The sequence below is a fragment of the Gallinula chloropus genome (assembly GCF_964237585.1).
Source record: "Gallinula chloropus genome assembly, chromosome: 5".
NCBI lineage: Eukaryota > Metazoa > Chordata > Aves > Gruiformes > Rallidae > Gallinula > Gallinula chloropus.
The window spans coordinates 15,588,340-15,606,605 of record NC_140090.1 but is presented as its reverse complement, the minus strand read 5'-3'; the positions used below and the strand labels follow the sequence as shown (position 1 = coordinate 15,606,605).

The 18,266-nt window shown below is 45.9% G+C and overlaps 1 protein-coding gene across 3 annotated transcripts in view; it reads left to right on the top strand.

Moving 5' to 3' along the window:
- The window catches only part of BIN1 (bridging integrator 1), a 97,422-nt gene that overhangs the window by 49,843 nt on the left and 29,313 nt on the right, over positions 1–18,266 (top strand). For all 3 annotated transcript variants that reach the window (XM_084265207.1, XM_084265206.1, XM_084265205.1), the window contains exons 5-9: positions 1,195–1,290; positions 5,500–5,607; positions 13,365–13,450; positions 15,226–15,301; positions 16,912–16,994. In XM_084265207.1, coding sequence (XP_084121333.1) covers positions 1,195–1,290; positions 5,500–5,607; positions 13,365–13,450; positions 15,226–15,301; positions 16,912–16,994 — 449 coding nt within the window. The remainder of the gene's footprint in view (positions 1–1,194; positions 1,291–5,499; positions 5,608–13,364; positions 13,451–15,225; positions 15,302–16,911; positions 16,995–18,266) is intronic.

Genomic DNA, 18,266 nt, shown 5'->3' with positions numbered 1-18,266 from the left:
CTCAGCTCTGCCATGAGGCTGCAGGACTGGACTTACCTGCAGCCGTCTGTGGTGCTGGAGCAGTGGGGAGGGACCAGAGAGGAGAGCAGGAGAGGGGATTCTTCCCTTCCTCTGCATTCATTCCGCTGCAGAAAATCTCACCTGAAATGCCATCTGCATCTTGCCCAGGAAGTACCGACTTCAAAGCAGATAAATTAAAACTTGAACATTTCCAGGTCAATTCTTGCATAAATATGGAAAATTTCCGTTAGGAAGGGCTGTTTCAGTAAATAATGCAGTTGTACTTCAGCTGGTTTGGCTTCACATTCTCTATTGGCCTTGTTTCTTCCTGAACCACTGCGGTACTTCCTGGGAGACTGTTCCAGAATTTGAGCCAGAGAGCTCAAAGGGACCATGAGTCCTGAGAACTAACTGTAGCTACTCCGAGGGTCTGATGGAAAATTTCCAGCCTTCCACCTCCCCCTTTAATGCCTTTGTTTATATTTTTCTCTCTCTGGAAAAGACAACCAGGAGAAAAGTATTATTCCTGCCAAAAAAAAAAAGATAAATTCCTACATAAAGTGGGCATTTTTCCTGGATGTTTTAGCCAAACCCCGTTGTTCAAGTGGAAAAACAAGAGAAAGGGGGCGATACGAGGTGTAGGTAGGAAGTTACTGTGCCTGAGATAAGATTAAGGAAAGGCATGCACCCGTTAACAGTACAAGCCTTGGATGTGACCTCCATTGGGCCCTGGAAGCAGGTGGTGTGCGGGCTGAAGACTCCTGGAATAGCTTTCTGTTATTGTTTGTAATCCCCCAGAAAACTGTGGTGTAATGAAAAGCAGAAGATAGTGCCTACTGGTGTCAGGTGTCTCATTTCTGTGGCTGATGGGAGGAGGTAAACCCAGCCTGATCATCTTCTCTTCTGCTGTATGGACTAGCACTGCAGCAGAAGAAATGGCCCCAGGAGGGCGGTTCATGAAAGGTGCTGTGTCCTTGGAGAGGTCGCCTGAACTAGCAGCATCAGTCTTTCTTCTCTGTTTCTACATTTCTGGTGTGACCTCTGTTTCTAGCTAATTTCTCCTTAGTTTTTCCAAAGAAACTGTTTCTTAAGAGGTCTGGGGGACTGGAATTATCTGTGGTAGCAGTCACGGAGTAAAAAGGAAATGTTGAGCTCTGTGTTCCTAATAGTCAGCGTGTTAATTTTGTTTTTCAGAACAATGATCTCCTCTGGACGGACTTCCATCAGAAGCTGGTGGATCAGGCACTTCTGACCATGGATACGTACCTTGGCCAATTTCCAGATATTAAAGTAAGATTCTCTTTGGATCTGGAGAGTCACAGCAGATGAAACTTCATAAGACTCAATTTCTTGCATCCCTGTCTTTAGGAGGATGTATGTACTGTGCTGCTGCAAGCGATCCTTACAGAGCAGCCAAGGTCTTTGCAGCTCTGGGTCATGTGAAAAATGTTACACTCTCCTTTTGGGCTTGAAATGAGTCAGGAGTCCAGGGGAAAGATGCTGCAGAGAGAACGTAAATGCGAAACAGGAAGACCCGTAAAATTTCCTATTGTATCACTGTGCAGGAGGGCAGTGTCACCAATAACTCAGAGCTGTCAGTCTCTTTTCAGTCCTTTGTTTTTTTAACTTCCTGGTAAGTTCAAAGCCTTGAGGAAGTAGTGAGGGGCAAATGTGCTTTATAGGCACATTTCTGTGTGTTTCCCTAAGTCCTGCTGTACATATAACCAGCTTTTTTGCAGAGAAGGGGGAATGTTGATAAGGGTTTTTTTTGGGGAGAGACTGTATCTGAGGACCTGGGTTTGAATGATGTCCTCTCCCTTCCCCCACAGTTCTCTCCTGTCCGCTCATTTTGAGAAGGTTATGCAGGGAATGTCTTCACCATATGGAAGCACTAGTAATGATATCACCATATGGGAAGTATCAGCCTGGCTTCTTCCCAGTGAAAACAACCCTTTCCCCACCACATGTCTCTTAAAACGTTTGTCAATATTTGTTGCTTCAGGAGGATTGTGCTGTACCAAAGGGGGGCAGGTCACAAGCTTGTAGAACGAGCCCTGAACAGCAGGTCTTTGTCTCCCGGGGCTTCTTGGATTTGCTTCATTTTTCCAGCCTGTTCTGTCCCTGGAAGTCTGAAGCAGGGAAGAGTGAAGAGGCTTGCTGTTGCTCTCCACCCGCTCAAGGCTGTAGAGCTGATCACACTCCATAGTGTGATGCAGCTCAGCAGCTTATCCACTGCTTCCTAAGCAGAAGGTTTTATTTCAGGCTCACTGTAGACCAACTTCTGTACTACTTCTGTCCAAATCACATTTTACCAGCCTTGCTGGCTGTGCACTGGGTCACCTTGGAGTATTTCCTTTCTTCTGTGCTTAGTATCTTTGGGATTTCTTAATTCTCCCTGGGTCCCACTGAGGTTTTACAGGGGAATTTTAAAAGCAGCACAAGATTGGGACTAACCAAGTTTCACCAAAATTCAAGGTGTTGGGCACTGAGGTGTTTATTACTAATGTCCATTTCTCAAGCTTCAGATGATGGCCTAGAAAATGGGAAGTTAAAGGGATTTCATGCACAATTTAGATAATGCTTTACAGAAAGCACTTATTGACCTCTGTTTCCCTCCTTAAAATGAGAGCGCATTTGTCTTTCTGCTGGTTCCAACAATAAGATAGGGATATATTTCACAGAGTTGACTGATTTTAAAATAGACTTCTGGTGGTATGAATTTAAAAAGGTTTTCATTGGTGAATGAATCATCATCCCTATCCCAGAGCAGAGAGAAGTGCTCAAATCAATTTCTTTGAGTGGTAGAAACTCTTTCAAGTAGAGGTTGCTGCAGTTGTACAGAAGTGTAGTTTGGCTTCGTGTAAGGAATTGGAGTTCCTGGGGGTTGCAGGTAACACCACCCCATCTTATGTAATTTACAGAATATTTCAGTTGTTTTCATTTGTTGGGGCAATAGTTCTCTGTTTTGTGTTTTCCACAAAAGCAAATTTTCTGATTTTCCTGGAATTCTGGCATTCCTGTGAATGTGGAAGATGACTTACGGAGAGAAAATGGTTTTAATTTAGTTATGGCAAAGGCCTGTTTTTTGTTAACGGCCCAGTGATTAAAATGTGTGAGGAGTTAGGTCATGCATGTGTTACTTTTTGTTAAATTCTAACATATTCTAAAATCTTCCTCACTTGAGGGGGCTGGAAAAATTCCCTTGGATTTTTTTTTTTATGTCCAACGGGTTCCAAAGCAGGAACGTAAAATCTTAGCATTCCTTTAGGAAGGAACTTTTACATGTTAAAGGGAATTATTTTTAAATGTTGGGTGGGGAGGGGTGAACAAAGCCTCTCTTGTTTTCTCTAACTGGAAAAAAAAGTAAATGCAAAAAGTACTTCTCTGTCCTTTCTTTGCAGGCCAGTATCTGTAGCTTCTTGGAGTGGGACTCTTGCATAATCTATTATATTTCTGCCCGAGTCTTTGGTTGAGGTTGCAGGTTAGGCAATGAGAGCGCAGGTCTCTGCAGTGAGCACAGAGAAGATAAGCCATAACCTGAGTTCTGAACAGCTGTGGAACTGGTGATTTTTCTGTCTTGCTCTGAAACTGGTGCCCTGTTTGTGACCGGTTTAAAACCAAGAGTGTTTCGTGCTATTTATTTATTTATTTAACAGAAGCTTAAATTAAGAGGGATTTATTGCAAAGCAGTACATTGTTGGAGTTCAGTTTTTACCATCAGCTGGAGGTGGGTACCTGCAGCCTTCCCAGATATGAGGGAATTACCCTGCAGCCTTCCAGAACTGCACCATGTCCAATTCCTGCCATCACAGGCAATTGTGTGGTCAGTGATTAGTCCAGGGTGACTTGCAGCATGTCTGTAGCTTCCAGCATTCCCACGTAGAAATGTGTATTTGGGGGTTAGACATTTGGGAGTTGCAAAAAGGGTAGGAATGACCTTGATGAGAGATGGGTGACATTAAATCAGACTCCCTGATGCGGTGACAGGGAAACCTACAGGCGATTGTTAGCCATGTCACAGAGGTGGGCAAACTCCAGCTACCTCTGCCAGTCTGACCTGGGGGAAAAAATCCTGCCTTTTAAAATACGTGGCCATATTATGAATTTATCTGGTGTGTGTCTAAGATGCATAGAGGTTATCATACCGTTGGAAGCCTCTCCTAACATCCTGTTTTCATACCCAGAAGGCTGCATGATGTTGTGGAGGTGTCTTCTAGTGACCTTGACTGTGAGGTGGCCCACCTTCTCTGTGATTCCTCTCTTACAGAGTGAACTGAGCTAAGTTGGGATTGTGTGTGGCTGCGATCTTGCAGATCTGCTGTGACTCACACAGAGCTGCACCAACGTTTGCTCAAAGTGCAGAGGAGCATGTGTAGGAGACGTGCGAACTGGTCCCAGCTGGTCTGGCAGAAAGATCAGCCCTGAGTGCGGTTTCCTAGCTCAATCTCCTTGCCAAGTGCAGTGGAGAGGGGGGGGTTGGTATTGCTTTTGCAAGTAAATCCCAATGCTGATTTTTCATCCTCCACTTTCAGTTTCCCTGGGTGCTGTGGTTAAATAGAAACCCTCCAGGCTCCTTGCCATGCCTTTTCACTCCACTTCCCCAGGCTGTCTCCAGACTGGTTATTGCAGACACTCGTCTGGGCTCTCCAAGCTGGGATGGTGATATGGTCAGATGCTGACCCACATAGTCTGGAGTGTTTGTAGAGAGTGTGGGCATGAGGGTCTAAGGTTGGGTGGATGATTCTTAACCTGGTGAGCCTGAACCTCACCAAGGTCAATCTCTGCTGGGGAAGAGAGCCTGAGGCACCTCAGATAAAGAGGAGTAATGGAGGATCAGGCCACAGTCCTGACTGTGTATTCTGAACTCTCTCTCATGGACCTGTCAGGACTCCATTCCTGAACACGATGTGGTATACAGTTGGCTCCCTCCTTGAGTCTGTTGTGGCTTTAGTATGTCTTGTCTGTTGGCGACATAGTGCTAAGAGTTTTTCCCTCATGCTTCTCTTGCTTAGTAGCAATGGACCACTGCCTGTGGCTGCAGTCGCTTATGGGCCTCCTGTTGCAGTGTCCAAAATACTGTCCTAGGTGTATCCTCATCATATGGATAAATACTTTTGCTGTGCTGGCAACAAAAATTACTTCTTCTGTTGAACTTAATCTTTTGTGCTTCCACATGAACTAGGCTGATCTGGCTGCAGCCCTCAGGAGGCCCTGAAAATTATACAGGTGCCCGTAGGATGCAAGGCACATCCATTCACACTGCCTGGCTGGGTCTGCACTCCTCCTGAGGAGCTCCCTCTAGGACAGTGGTTGTCACCAGTGGCTTCCAGGGCCATCTCTCTGGGCATCCTGTGTGGAGTATCTAGTGAGCACTCTTGTGTGGGCAGAACACGGGATGCTCTGGAAGCTGGGTGAAGAGGAGGGTTTTTTCCCTTGAGAGACTTTGGGGATTTGGCTGCTGGGGAAGATTTTCACAACTCTTTTCTCTGTCTTTCTTAGTCTCGTATAGCGAAGCGAGGAAGGAAGCTTGTGGATTACGACAGTGCCAGACACCATTTTGAAGCCCTGCAAACTGCGAAGAAGAAGGATGAAACCAAAATTGCAAAGGTAAACCAAGCAGAAGGATGTGCAGCCATCCTTTCATTCCATGGGGTCTGTGATTTGATTGTCTATTGAGCAACTTTTAAGTGCACCTCTACCCTTTCATCAGGTGTGTTTTGTTCAGAGAGGTATCGTGAACTGGTGAAGTTTGGATAGGTATTTGCTTCTCGTTTCTTCAGGAAGCAGGATGGTCTCTGTTGTGTTGGTTCAGACTCACCCTCATCAGTGACTGTGTCTTGGTGGCCAAGGCGGAGGTGTGTGTTGCCTCAGATGCTGTGGGACCAGTAACCTCTGTCAGGAAAGCCTGTGTGCCTCTAGGGGAAGCAAAGCCTTGCCATTTTGTCTGCTGCTTGGGGTTCTGTCTTCCCATTTTATCACAGTGGTGAGAGTGTTTGAGTATTGTTTGACGTTGGTATTGTGAGGTCCTCTGATATTCTAAGATGGAGACCTTCAGGTCTCTTGTGTAAGTTACATTAGTGGAAGTACATCCTATACACACTTGATGACTGTGTTCTGTTGTCTGTTGATCACAATTACTGGACAATAAATATGGCTGAAAGCAGGAAAACAAGAGTTTTCTCTTGTCAGGGTGTCCTTCATTCACGTCTGCCAACAGCTTGATCTAGAGTTAACCCTATAGCATGCCCGTTAAAATTTAGATTTTCTTTTAAAGGTAGCTGATGAAAGGTGATAGCTCTAACCTTGTTCTAGAGTAGGCACGTGGTTCAAATACCTGCCAGGAAAATAAGCTGTAGATTGCTCTTGTACCCTTAGTGAATTTGAATCTGTGTTCCATGCTACAGGACAGGTCTTGACACAATGGAAATGTCCAGTGCTGGGGACACATCTTTTAATCCTCTTGAATGAGGGCCATAGTACATTAGGATTTTTCAGGCTAGAAGCAGTGCAGAAAACAAAGAGCCTGGATCGGTACCTTAATCAGGCTGAGAAGAGTTGTCATCTTTTGCTTAGAGTTTTTTCTGGTAGCGGGAATGCGAGAGGTGCTTCTGTTTCTCCTGCATGGAAGAAATGAAGATGCATCTTTCTCCTAAGCAAAAGATCTGCATTTAATGGCCAACTGACAGTACTCTTATTTTTAAGCTGCAAGTCATCAGTCATCTGGTTACCCAGTGGATGCACTGTGATTAACCTTGACAGAGGGGAGAGAGATGAATGGCTCAGGTGTCATTGCATCATTTGTGTGGCAAAGCAAGTTTTGGTTCTGTATGCAAGGCATGAGGCCCAGCTGGATGTGCCTTCTGTTCAAAGCAGTGCTTCAATGTGTTTGGGGGCAAGGGTGGAATTTCCCTGGGGCATGGTAGTGTTATTGGTGTGTCTGTGCTGCAGTGGAAATGTTTTCTGTAGGAATTCGTCTGCTCAGGTCGGTACCTGGTGATCTGCACCAAAGGGGCTGGCTGCCTTTCTCATTGCTGCACTTGCTGGTGCTGCCCCAAATGCTCTTGTAAGAGGAGGGACTGTTTGTTGCTCTCTTGTTACACTATGAGGAGTGGTGTGGTTTGAAGAGCGAAATGTTGAGATTTGGGAGTTGGTGCTTTGTTCCTTATTCAGCCTCTGCAAGTGTCTCTTAGGCTGAAATGCGTAGGGGATCAGATCTTGCCACCCTCTGTGCTTTAGGCCATAAGCTCATGCATGGGATAATATGTGGCACTGTCCTGATCCTGTAAAGATGGAAGCAGTGATTCCCTGAAAGTTAGGTGTGTGTGCTCTTCCACAATAGGCAGGTGATGCAGCCTAGCCCGTGATCCCATGCTTGCAGTCTCGCAGCTCTGCAGGGCTGCGGGCAGCAGCCAGGGCTCAGCCTGCACTTGGCTGTGGTAGGAAGTTCACCTCTCTGTTCCGTGGCTGAGATTTTGCTCCTGTGACCTTTGAAGTAAGGTTGTTCCGGCCCCGAAGAAGCAAAAACCTGGTTTATGACACAGTGTCACTTCATTGATGTTTAAGGGTATAGTAATACAGACAGCAATGCAAATACCTTTTGGGGCTATATGGTCTCTCTTTTTTTTTCCTCTCTAACATGTGGATGTTCTTTTCCCTCTCAGGACTTTTGCCACTTACTGCTAAACTCACAACCTGTCATTAAAATAAAGCACTGTGGACTTTCAGCTGTTGCATGCAAATAATTACAGTTGTTAATTAATCCTGACCTCTCTTTAAGGAGTCCTCACTTCACAGCAATGACTTGGAGTAAGGTTGTCTGTGTGCTAGGCCACTAACAACAATATCTGTTGCTCTTTACAGCTGCCTGGCTGGTCTGCAGTATTCCAGCCCACACTGGAGCATTAATTACTGCTAAACTTGGCATGCCTCAAAGGATTTGTAACTGATCAGCCCGGGATGTTTGTTTTTCTCTCGCCTTGGTGATACTGGTTTGGCCCAGCCTCTAAATACACTCTCTGTTGTGGTTTAATTTTTTTTTTTATCCTAAAAGATATATGTTTGTGTCTCTCTTGTTCTCTGTTTATTGTTTTTTTCTCTTTTCACTCAAACATGCTCCCTCCCCCCAGCCTGTTTCGCTGCTTGAGAAAGCCGCGCCTCAGTGGTGTCAAGGGAAGCTACAAGCTCACCTCGTTGCGCAAACTAATCTGCTCCGAAATCAGGTGACTGCTGATCTACCTGGCTCTAACCCTGCATGCGCTATTTTGGGCTCTAGATTGTACTGTGTAACTAATCTCTAGGCAACGTTCACTCTAGTCCCCTCTGTTAAGTGCAGCCTTGGTATTCCCGAGGCACAATGGGCACGTGGAAGTTGCCGACCAACGAATGAACCTGAGCCTGCCCTATTGATTTCTGATCAGGTCTGTTAATCCTGGGCTCTTGTTTCCTCACTCCCGAAATTGGAATGAGGCTGAAGAAATAATAAGGAAGGAATAACGCCAAGGCAGAGAGTGATACAGTGTAGTTCCTCCAGTTGTTCCTCTTTTTCTTCTAAGAAAAGCAGTCAATTTTCATTGTTGCGGTTTAAAAACAGCAACAAGAAAAGGGAAAACTTTGGAAAAATTGTGTTTCTGCTGTTGAGTAAAGCCAGAAAAAAAAAAAAAATCCTCATTGCTTCAAAAGTAATTCCTCTGGCTGCTGAATTAAGTTGCAACATTCTCCCATGGTAAAATCTGAGTTTCCAAAGTGGGCGCTGCCCTGGTAGGAGAAGATGTGGGCTCAGACCAGGAAATTTGTACACTGTGTAATATATTTGAACAGCTCCAGGTTGAGGTTATGGTTGTGCTGTGGCAGAACTTGGCCACACATTTAGATTGTAGCATCTTTAGGTCATAAGAAACTGCAGGGACTAAAGATTTCAGTCCGGTTTGCACAGAAGTGTGGCTTCCTAATGAAATCTCCCTTGGTAATTACCTTGGAGCTCCTTAAGGGATGAGAGGCAGCTGACAGAAAACAGTCGGTGAGAAGAAAATGCTTTCAGTGGACAGGAGATAGTAAATCATTACCCAGACTGGGAGAGTGCCAGTTACCTGCTCACCAGTTCCTGGTGAGATCATCTGTTCCCATTCAAATGCTCCTACGTTTTCACATTCCTTGTCAGTGACTGAATTGCAGTTTAGAAACGTGAAATATCTCTCACCTTACAAAGCACAGGGGTTTTTCAGTCAGTTTATGACTGCAGATCAGGCAAAAGACTGGGTTACCACATCAGTAAAGCTTGGGGAAAGACAGCTGTTAAGTCCTGCTTAAGGTGCGTAGCAAAGGCAGGAAATATGTATTCATCCTTGATTGAAGGGAGAATGATGCTTTGGGAGTCCTGAAGGGCTTTTCCTTAGCCACCACTGCCCTGGGAACGGTCTGTGTGGTTGTGGTTCTTGACTGTTCTGTTTGGCTGGTGATATTGCTGGAGGACTAGAAAGCAGGTACGGGAAGTTTCTCAAGCCACGAATAAATAAATAAATCACCTCTTGGGCATTTTTCTTTCTCAGGCTGGCTGGGGTGCTGGGGAGTAATACCACTGCCCACAGATTCCCTAGAGAAATGGTACCTACGTGTGCTCCCTCATTCATTGCACTCCGATCATCGACAGGCTACCCGGAGTTGCTCCATAATTTCCTGTACTGGGTGACTTTGCCCTAAAGCAGGTGACAAGGGGTATGTGATCCTTCCACCCACTGTGCTGTGGCACTGTTAACCTCCTGCTAAGTGACTTTAATGTTTTCAGTCACCCCAGATATTTTAAAATCAGGTTAAGGCCTCCTTTAAGCTTTTCTTCTTTCACTCTTCAGTGAAGCACAGGGGTTTTCACAGTCAGCTGTGAAACTGTCTACGGTAATGTTTCTATTTGCTTTAGTCTTTGAGGGTTTTTGTTTGGGGCTTTTTTTTTGTTTTTTTTTTTTTTTATTTTGATTGGGGACTAACCGAAGAAGATCTCAATAAAGAAGATTAGTTTATGTTCTGAACCTGTAGGTTTTCCAGGTTTTCTTCACAAACACAAGCAAGTGGGGAAAAAACCAAAAGCTTCAGTTTTTATATTTGCCTGTCTTCAAGACTGAAGGCAGTACTAAATCTCATTAAGCTCCTGATAAAATCAGGAGTGCATTTATTGAAGAGCATCAGAACATTAAGCCTAAAAAAGACGACCTTCCCCTTACCAGCATCTGTGTTGCTGTCTCTTCTTCTCTGAAAATTTTACAGCCTCTGAGCTAAAAATGTGGTCAAGAAGATCTATTATTTCTACTGCAAACCCAAGGCCCTTCTTTCAGTGTGCAAACTGCTGGCTCTTTAGGCCTTCAGCAGAAACAAAAACAAGACTGTGAGGTTTTTTTCTGTGAAGTCTCCTGGGGGGTTTGCTGTTGCAGCTTCCAGTTACAAATTTTGGTGACTGTGCTTTTTTGAAACAAAAGGGCAAATAGCTTAGAACAACAAATTCTTGCTTTTTTGCTAAGCTCCCCCAAAATGCTGAATACAGACTAAAAAGCAACATCCTTCATGCTGCAGTGATAACAGAAAGATATCTTTGTCTGTGGGAGAAAGCCAGCATGTGGAGTCCTGGCCATGCTGTCCCTTCTGAGAGATGGGTCTGACTGGGAATGGTGGGGGCTTGGGCCTGGGGTGGGAAGCCCAGCTCTCATCTTCACCCCCATCTCATGGATGTCTAAACTACTTACTGAGCAGTCTGTAATTGCCACAATTCACAGCACAGCGTTTGGAGAGACACGGCCACTAGATTGCCTGAAAGCAGCAAGCTGAGTATTGCTGGACACTCGTGAGTGCTGGGATGTGGGATGGTAGGAAACATGATGGGGAATAACCTCCCCCTGTCAGAACTGAACTGGTTGTGCTTGGCACTCTGAGCCTTGGCTAGGGTGAAGGTCAGGAAAGCATTTGTGTTGTCCAGCTCCTACTGAAACCTTCCCCTTTTCAGGCAGGGAGAGGACAGGAAGAATTTTCTGAAATCATGTTTTATGGGTCTGGGCATTATGTCTTTCTGCCTCAGTTCTCCGTCAGGTTGTCAAGGATGGCAGCTGAAATAGCAAGGTTGCAGACATGGTACCAGTGGGCTCTGCCCCTGAAATCGGTGTCTTTCCTCCTTTCCCCACCATACTGCATGAACTGGCTTTTCTTCTGGCAGGGCTCATGATCAAGTTGATGTCTCTCTTTGGCTCTGTCTGAAAGCAGTCCGGGATGCCTGGTGTCAGGATCCATACTTCCAAGCAAAATAAATCCCACTGGTGAGAAGATCCCATGGCTGACAAAGGAGCAAAGAATTCACTCAGTGCTGTACCTGGGCCCAAGAGCACTAACTGAGCTGCAGGCACTAGATGGATCCAAGTCCTACAGCTACTCTAGAGTGAACGTTGCCTGTTGCTGACTTTGCTTTTGCTTTGGGATGTCACAATATTCACACGTTGCTTTCCTAGGTTCTTTGACCTTCTGAACAGGTAAACGACTGAGGGAAAGACTTTTATTAATATTCACTGCATCTGAAAAACTGTCAATGTTCAATGCTGCCTCATCTCCTGAGCTGAGTCTGTCTAGTTTGGAAATTAAAGTGAGATCAAACCAAAGGATGGACTGGGATTTTTTTTCCTCCCTTTAAAACGGTTACGTTAGAAACATTGATTCACAGAGGGGTTTTAAGGCAGAATGTGATCATTGTCTCTGATCCAGCATAGACTGTGTCTCTGTTAAAATGGGCTTTTTGTTTTGTGCAAACTCTCTCAATGTTGGGGTTTTCAGTGAGTGTAGCAGTGAAATACAGGGATTTCTGGGTGGAAGCATCATGGCTGCTTCTCCCCTTGCCTGTTTCCCACAAGGCCCACCTTTTGAATTTCTCCCAGTTGTGTCTTTTGCTGGTGGAAACTTTCTCCTCTGATCTTGAGTACAAAGCCTTAGCCTTGCTTTTGGTAGCAGTGGGCAACCCCCTGAAAGGTGGAGCTCGATGAAAAGTAGGAGCTCCTAAGGCTTGCTTGTAAGTCAGGAGAGAAATGTTGAGTGTGAGGATCTTACACTACACTCTGAGGAACAGGACTCTAAACTGCAAAATATTTTCAAGTCCTTTCTCCCATTGATCCTGTCATTGCATATACCAGTCACTCAGGAGCAGTAGGATGAATTTCTTTAATCTGGCACAAGGATGGTAAAACATTTTGCAGAATGGTTAGGAATCTGACTGCAGACTTGTAGAGAGATCCAGTTCCCCAATGGCTTGTGGGCTCTTTCCAAAGCATTCTGGAGTTGTGACATTCCCACTGTTGTCTCACATGTAAGTAGGTACTTTTGCTGACCATCATCAGGCTGCTCGTGCTGGGATTTGCCATCCCACATCCCACTGCACAGGGTTGTGAGAATGCTGTGCTGTTACAAATTACAGAATAGAAAGATTTTAATTGGCAAACTTAAAGAGTTTAAAGTCAGGGCACCAAAAAGAGGAGGATGGTCCCCTAGGACAAATATGAGAAGGGGAATGTGCTTGTTGCTTCAGCAACAGAAACCAGGATTAAAACCCAGCAGAATTCACTTATTTTTGGGGTCTGTTGGTGTCTACATCAAATGAACAGATCAAATTTAAACTCTCAACTGGGAGAAAGAGGTCCCATACAAGGCATATTTCCTTTGGTACTGGTGGCAAATGGCCACCCAGGGATTGCTCTTCTATTAGATCCTCACAGATGAGACAGCTGATGAGACAGCTGAAACCAAGACCACCTGCTCATGCACTCCAGCTTGGCCTCCTGCTGGCACAACTCATGCTTTGCATACCCCTCCTTGCTTCTCCAGTCAGCTTTGAGGGCTGTATCAGCCAAGGATGCAGACCTCCTCCCTTCCTTAGAAGAGGTGGGGCTTTGGTGTGACCAAACCTGAGCAGAGAGAGTCCTCACGAAGGAGGATGCTTCAACACCATTTGGGATGGATTTCAACTCTTCTAGAGACCTGGCAAGGGACAGGGGCCACTATTATCTTCAGTAGTACTCAGTCTGGAGGCTGAATTGCCTGACCAGCTCCATCTAGTTTTTGAAGTCAGGGAAGCTTACAGAACTTTAAAATACAGTAGTGGATGTTTGAATAACTTTCTGGGTATCCAAACAGGGAACTCCATTGAGAGAAAACCTGAGAGTAGCGCATGCAAACTGAAGAGGTGTCAGGTCACTTGTGATGCCACTCTGGTTCCCAGAAGACTCATTTGTATGGGGATTGCCCCATGCCAGAATTTTGTTTGGTCTCCCATGGGAGTGACTGTTGTCCCAGCCCTGGAGGGTACTTGTCTGTGCTGGAGCTGACAATTTCCCTTCTCTGTTATTAAGGCTGAAGAAGAGTTAGTAAAGGCTCAGAAGGTGTTTGAAGAGATGAATGTTGATCTGCAGGAGGAGCTGCCTTCACTATGGAATAGGTGAGTGCTAGAAGTTTTCCCAGGGGCTGGTTGGAAGGAAGCGAAGATCAAGGTCCTGTATCACTGTTCTACTTATCTTGGGCTGACTTCTTTTCTGAATCATCTCAGACAGCATGTCCTAGGACTCCCCCCAGACATTTTCACCCTGGGATTCTGTGCTTTGCTTTATGGTCCTTATGGAGAGTCATTTTTATGATAAAGAGAAAACGTGGTTTTGTGCTTTCTCTGATTAATCCCTTTGCCCCACTAACTCTGCCCAGCTTCCTGGGGCAGTGGCTCAGCTTCTGCTGTGGACAGCAGACAGAGCAGGTTGGGTGCCCAAAATTTTCATTGTGGAGCTGGCTGGTTGGAAGGAACATCTGCTGAGGGGTATGTCAGATGACTGATTAAGGAAAAATGAGATATCAGAGGGGTTGGAGATATCACAGCTGGAGAAAGCCAAGAGGTGATCACTGTGTCTCGTCATGCAAGCTTATGAGCACCTGGTGAAAGCAGTAGGTTTAATGTGAAAAGGAGATTGAGAGGACATGTCACTTTGCTGTGGATGAACAAAGATGAGGGAAAGATGCTGGTGTTACTTCTCTTACCCCTAAATGTGCTCCTGGCTGTGTGACACAGGACCCAGTAAGGAACTAGTGGTTCTAACTGTCCTGTTGTGCTCTATTGAACAAAACATAGCCTGGGCAGAGGAAGATGGGTTGAGAGAATAGCAAGACGTGATAGACCATGGATTTGCTGTACTGGTGATTATGGTCATGAAAAGGGAGAAGAAAGAAACAGCTCAGCATTAGCTTGCAGCATGAACTGGAGGGCAGCAGAAGCTGATATATGGGGAGAGCACAGTGGAAAGCAGGCAAAATCCTGCTAGGAATGACCCAGTTTCTTATTTATAAATGCAGTGGTCACGTCTGGCTGGCACCAGGGTGGGAAAGCAAAGTGCTGCTGTCACTGCCCTTTCCTCTCAGCATGGGTCAGGACTCCTTGCTCAAAGCAGCATGCAGGCCTGACTAAGGAAGGAGGTGGGAGGGTTAGAGGCATTGCGGTAGTTCCTTGTGCAGATCAGTGATGCTGCTGAAGAGCATCTCCCTCCTGCTGTTGCTCCTCCAGCTGGGTGCTGGTACAGCTCTCTCTGTTGGCAGCTGGCAGGCTGGCTAGAGGAGGGAGTGCAGCAGGCAGCTTCTGGGATTTTAAGGTGCCACAGGTTGTTCACAGGCTCCTGCTATACAGCTGATCCTTCTGCTTTCCCATTGCTCTCTGTGCCTATCGTGTGCTCTCTTACTCTTCAACCCTTGAAGCAAACAGTTCAGGCTTTTTTGCTTCCCCTGGTGTTGAGGGACTTCAGTGTGAATTAATATCTGTCCTCCTGCCAATTCCTCCAGCTCTGCCCACACTTCATCTGCGTCACAGCCTCTACCCTTTTCCTTTTCATTATTTTCATTGCTGGCTCTCTTCTCTTTTTTTTTCTCTTTTTCTTTTTTGTTTTTTTTCCTTACTTCTCACCCTGCATCTCCCCCTCCCCTTTTTTTCCAATGCAAATTCAGATCCTATCCCACCTGGTCTCCTCATCACCTTGGATATGTTTGCCCCACAGCTGGCCTTTGTTCAACCCCCTCTTCGTGCTTCTCTGCCACCTTCGTCTTCCAGCATGTATCAGATCTGACAGAACTGAGTTTGAATGGGAACGGTTGGTGGGAGGCAGCAGAAGGGGCAGAACTGAAAGTTTTGGGAGAGGGTTGTGTCCATTAAGTTATTCTGTCTCGTTTTTCATTTGGCAGTCGTGTTGGTTTCTACGTCAACACATTCCAGAGTATAGCAGGCCTAGAAGAGAACTTCCATAAAGAAATGAGCAAGGTAAGGCAACTAAGAGCTGATTGTTCTAATGCACCCTCTTCTCACTGTTACTGAAGAAAGAAAAGCAGCCTTGAAAAAAGCAGCTGTAAAAACCAGAGCATTTGCTCTACATCAAAGGATAGTGTTAACATGCAATGTTTTCTGAGCCACCTGGGAGAAAGGCTGCCTAAGATAGTCACGTTCAGGGGTGCAGCACAGGGAAGAGACCACAGGGCATTGTGGCAGTGGGGAGTTTGTGTCACTTAGCAGTGCTTGCTTACAGATCCACTGGGAGATCTGTAAGAGAAGCTGCTTTCAGGCCTATCACTAGCTGCCTTTGTTAGTTCATTTTCATTGTGAATCTGTAATCTATAACCTGGGCACTCTCAGTGTTTGTGTCCTCTACTGCCTGGAAGTAAGTTGCTGTGATCTCTTTTAGCTGTGGGGATGAAAACAGCAGGGAATCTGCCAAAATGCAAGTTGACTGAAGACTGGGACCTGCCTCAGTCTGGTCCCTTGGGAAGGTACTTCCCAGCAGTATCTCTACTTTTGGCTTCTTTCCTGCTCTGTGACCCGAAAGAAGGCATTTGAATGCTTAGCATGGCCCTTGTGTGAACTACCAGCTGACCATGAGTTGGGAATCAAAGCAGTAAGCAGTGTTGCAACCAGGCGGTGGCAGGCTGAGTCCTGGTGCTGTGTGCCAGCACCTGTCCAAGACCCCAGGAACAGAAAGCCCCCCACTGCTGCTTTCATTTACAGATCTGTTCTTGTTTTTTCACTTTAAAGCTGGAGAAGCCTTGAATTCCTTAGGAATGCTGCTCCAAAGAGTTGTACGCCCTCTGTAAAGGTTGCACTAATCTTGAGCTACTGAGAGCCCAGCTGGAAAATTGTGTTCCCTCCCCAGTGTCATCCTAACAACAAGACAGATGCTAAGCAACTAGGAACATTATAGGCCTTCAATTCCCAGCAGTCAGGGGCCCACTGCCTTGGTGTAATGCATCCATTTGGAGCCCTGCTGATACTTCATGGGGACCCTTCCAGTTAATAGCCTGCTCTCCTCCGTTGAGGTATTAACTGGTTGTTAAGAATAGAGAGGATTGTTATAATTAACAAAAGATGTGAAAGATGCTTGTTAGACAGGAATTTTATTCTTGTATCATGTCTTGGATTTTTCTTTCCTGAGGAGTTTTGTATGAGCTCAGGACTTGTGCTTTGTTCCATAAGAACCATCTGTTTTGTATTACTGCTATAGCATCCAATTAACTGCTGGTGTTGCCAGCACGATGCCTCCAACGTTGATTGCATTGGATCTCTGCGCTTACCAATGATAAATCTGGCATCTCATCTTGTTTGTGAGTTGGCTGTTTCAGAATAGGAGTGTCTGGGGAGAATATTCCAACCTTTGGTACCAGGGAGAGTTTAACCCCTAATATAGTATTTCTGCAAAGCTATCAAGGTTCTGCCCAAACCTAGATGTCCCAGGTGGCCTGTGAAGTCAAGGCTTATTGTTGACTGGAAGTCTGGGCACAAGCCTGTGCTTGGTCAGCCTGTGCTGGGCCACCCCAGCCTGTCTTCTGGCACTTGGACTCTTTACTCATACTTTGTCTTTCTTTTGTTTTTGTATTTTGCAGTTGAACCAAAACCTCCATGATGTCCTGCTGGGTCTCGACAAGCAGTACTCAGGCAATGCCTTCCCCGTTAAAGCACAGCCCAGGTCAGTAACTGTGGGACTTGTGTCTTTCCCACAGCAGGGGAGGAGGGAGAGGGATGTCTCCACCAGGGGTGATTTGACTACTTGCATGTAGCAGCCAGTGATTTCCTGAGAATCCCTAGAGCATGTCCAAGATGGGGCTGGATGACACAGTGCAATTTGTCTTACCTATTTTAGAATAGCACTCGGAGGCCCAAACTTTCACTAGGTGCTGATATTTGGGCAACTGACTCTCAGGTCTGCTTTTTAAAAGTCACATTCCATACATTGACATGTTGCCCTTCCTGCTGGGTCCAATTACTGGCATGTATCCTGTTCTTTCCCTCAAAACTTTCCACTCTGTACCTGCAGCTTGGGACCTTGAGTGCCAAGAGCCAGTTTCTTTCCCCAACATTCTTTTTGTCCCTCCAAACTTGGAACCACCTGTTTGTCAAAGCCTTATTGCCCTCCTGTGTACCTACCTGAGGTGCGTTTCCTCTGTGTGTGTTGCAGAAGTGGTTGCAGCCTCAGAAGTACGAGGCCACTTCCAATCTGCAAGGAGTGAGTGTCCTCCAGGCCTTTAGTTTTGTTTCCTCAGCTGGGTCTGGTCTGGTCCTGAGTGGTGAAGTGCAAGTCTGCACATTCTCTAGCACTGAGAGGGGAGGGAGAGGTCGGGCTCTGGATGAGGTTGTCTGGCTCCCATCCAAATTTGTGAGTGATGAAACAGTGTCAGGCTCTGGCTTCCAGCTGCTGTTAATCCCACATGGTGAGCAGGAGCACAGCCCAAGTCCTCAATTGGTGTATTGATGGAGGGAGGAGGTGAAGTCAGTGTAAAGTAAGGCCATTCTGTGGTCCAGTGCATTGATTTGAAAGGGCTAGATCAGCTGTCGAGACCTCTGCGCTCCCTCATCTCTCCTCCCAGTTTGATGTCCTATTGCAGTTGTGCGTAGATAACTTGTGTATCTTGATCCAGCAATGTGTATGGTGTTTGCCAGCACTAAAGAGGGATGACGCTTGAGTTGAATTTGGCCCCTGAATTTTGGATTGCTAACACCAAATTTCCAAGATGCTTGTAGGAATGCTTGTGAAAATACTGTCTTCTTCCCAAGTTAGCATGTGGTTGCTAACACATGACATGTTGGCTCTGATAGCAGCATCCTTCAGGGTCCTTGGAAGAGGATGAGGTAACAGGATGGATGAAGGCTGTAGCCGTTGTTTTGTCCAGATCCTTCCTCCTCCTTCCTTTCTTACTCAAGGAAGCGACTGGAGGCTGTAGTGACAGCCTGGCCCAGACAT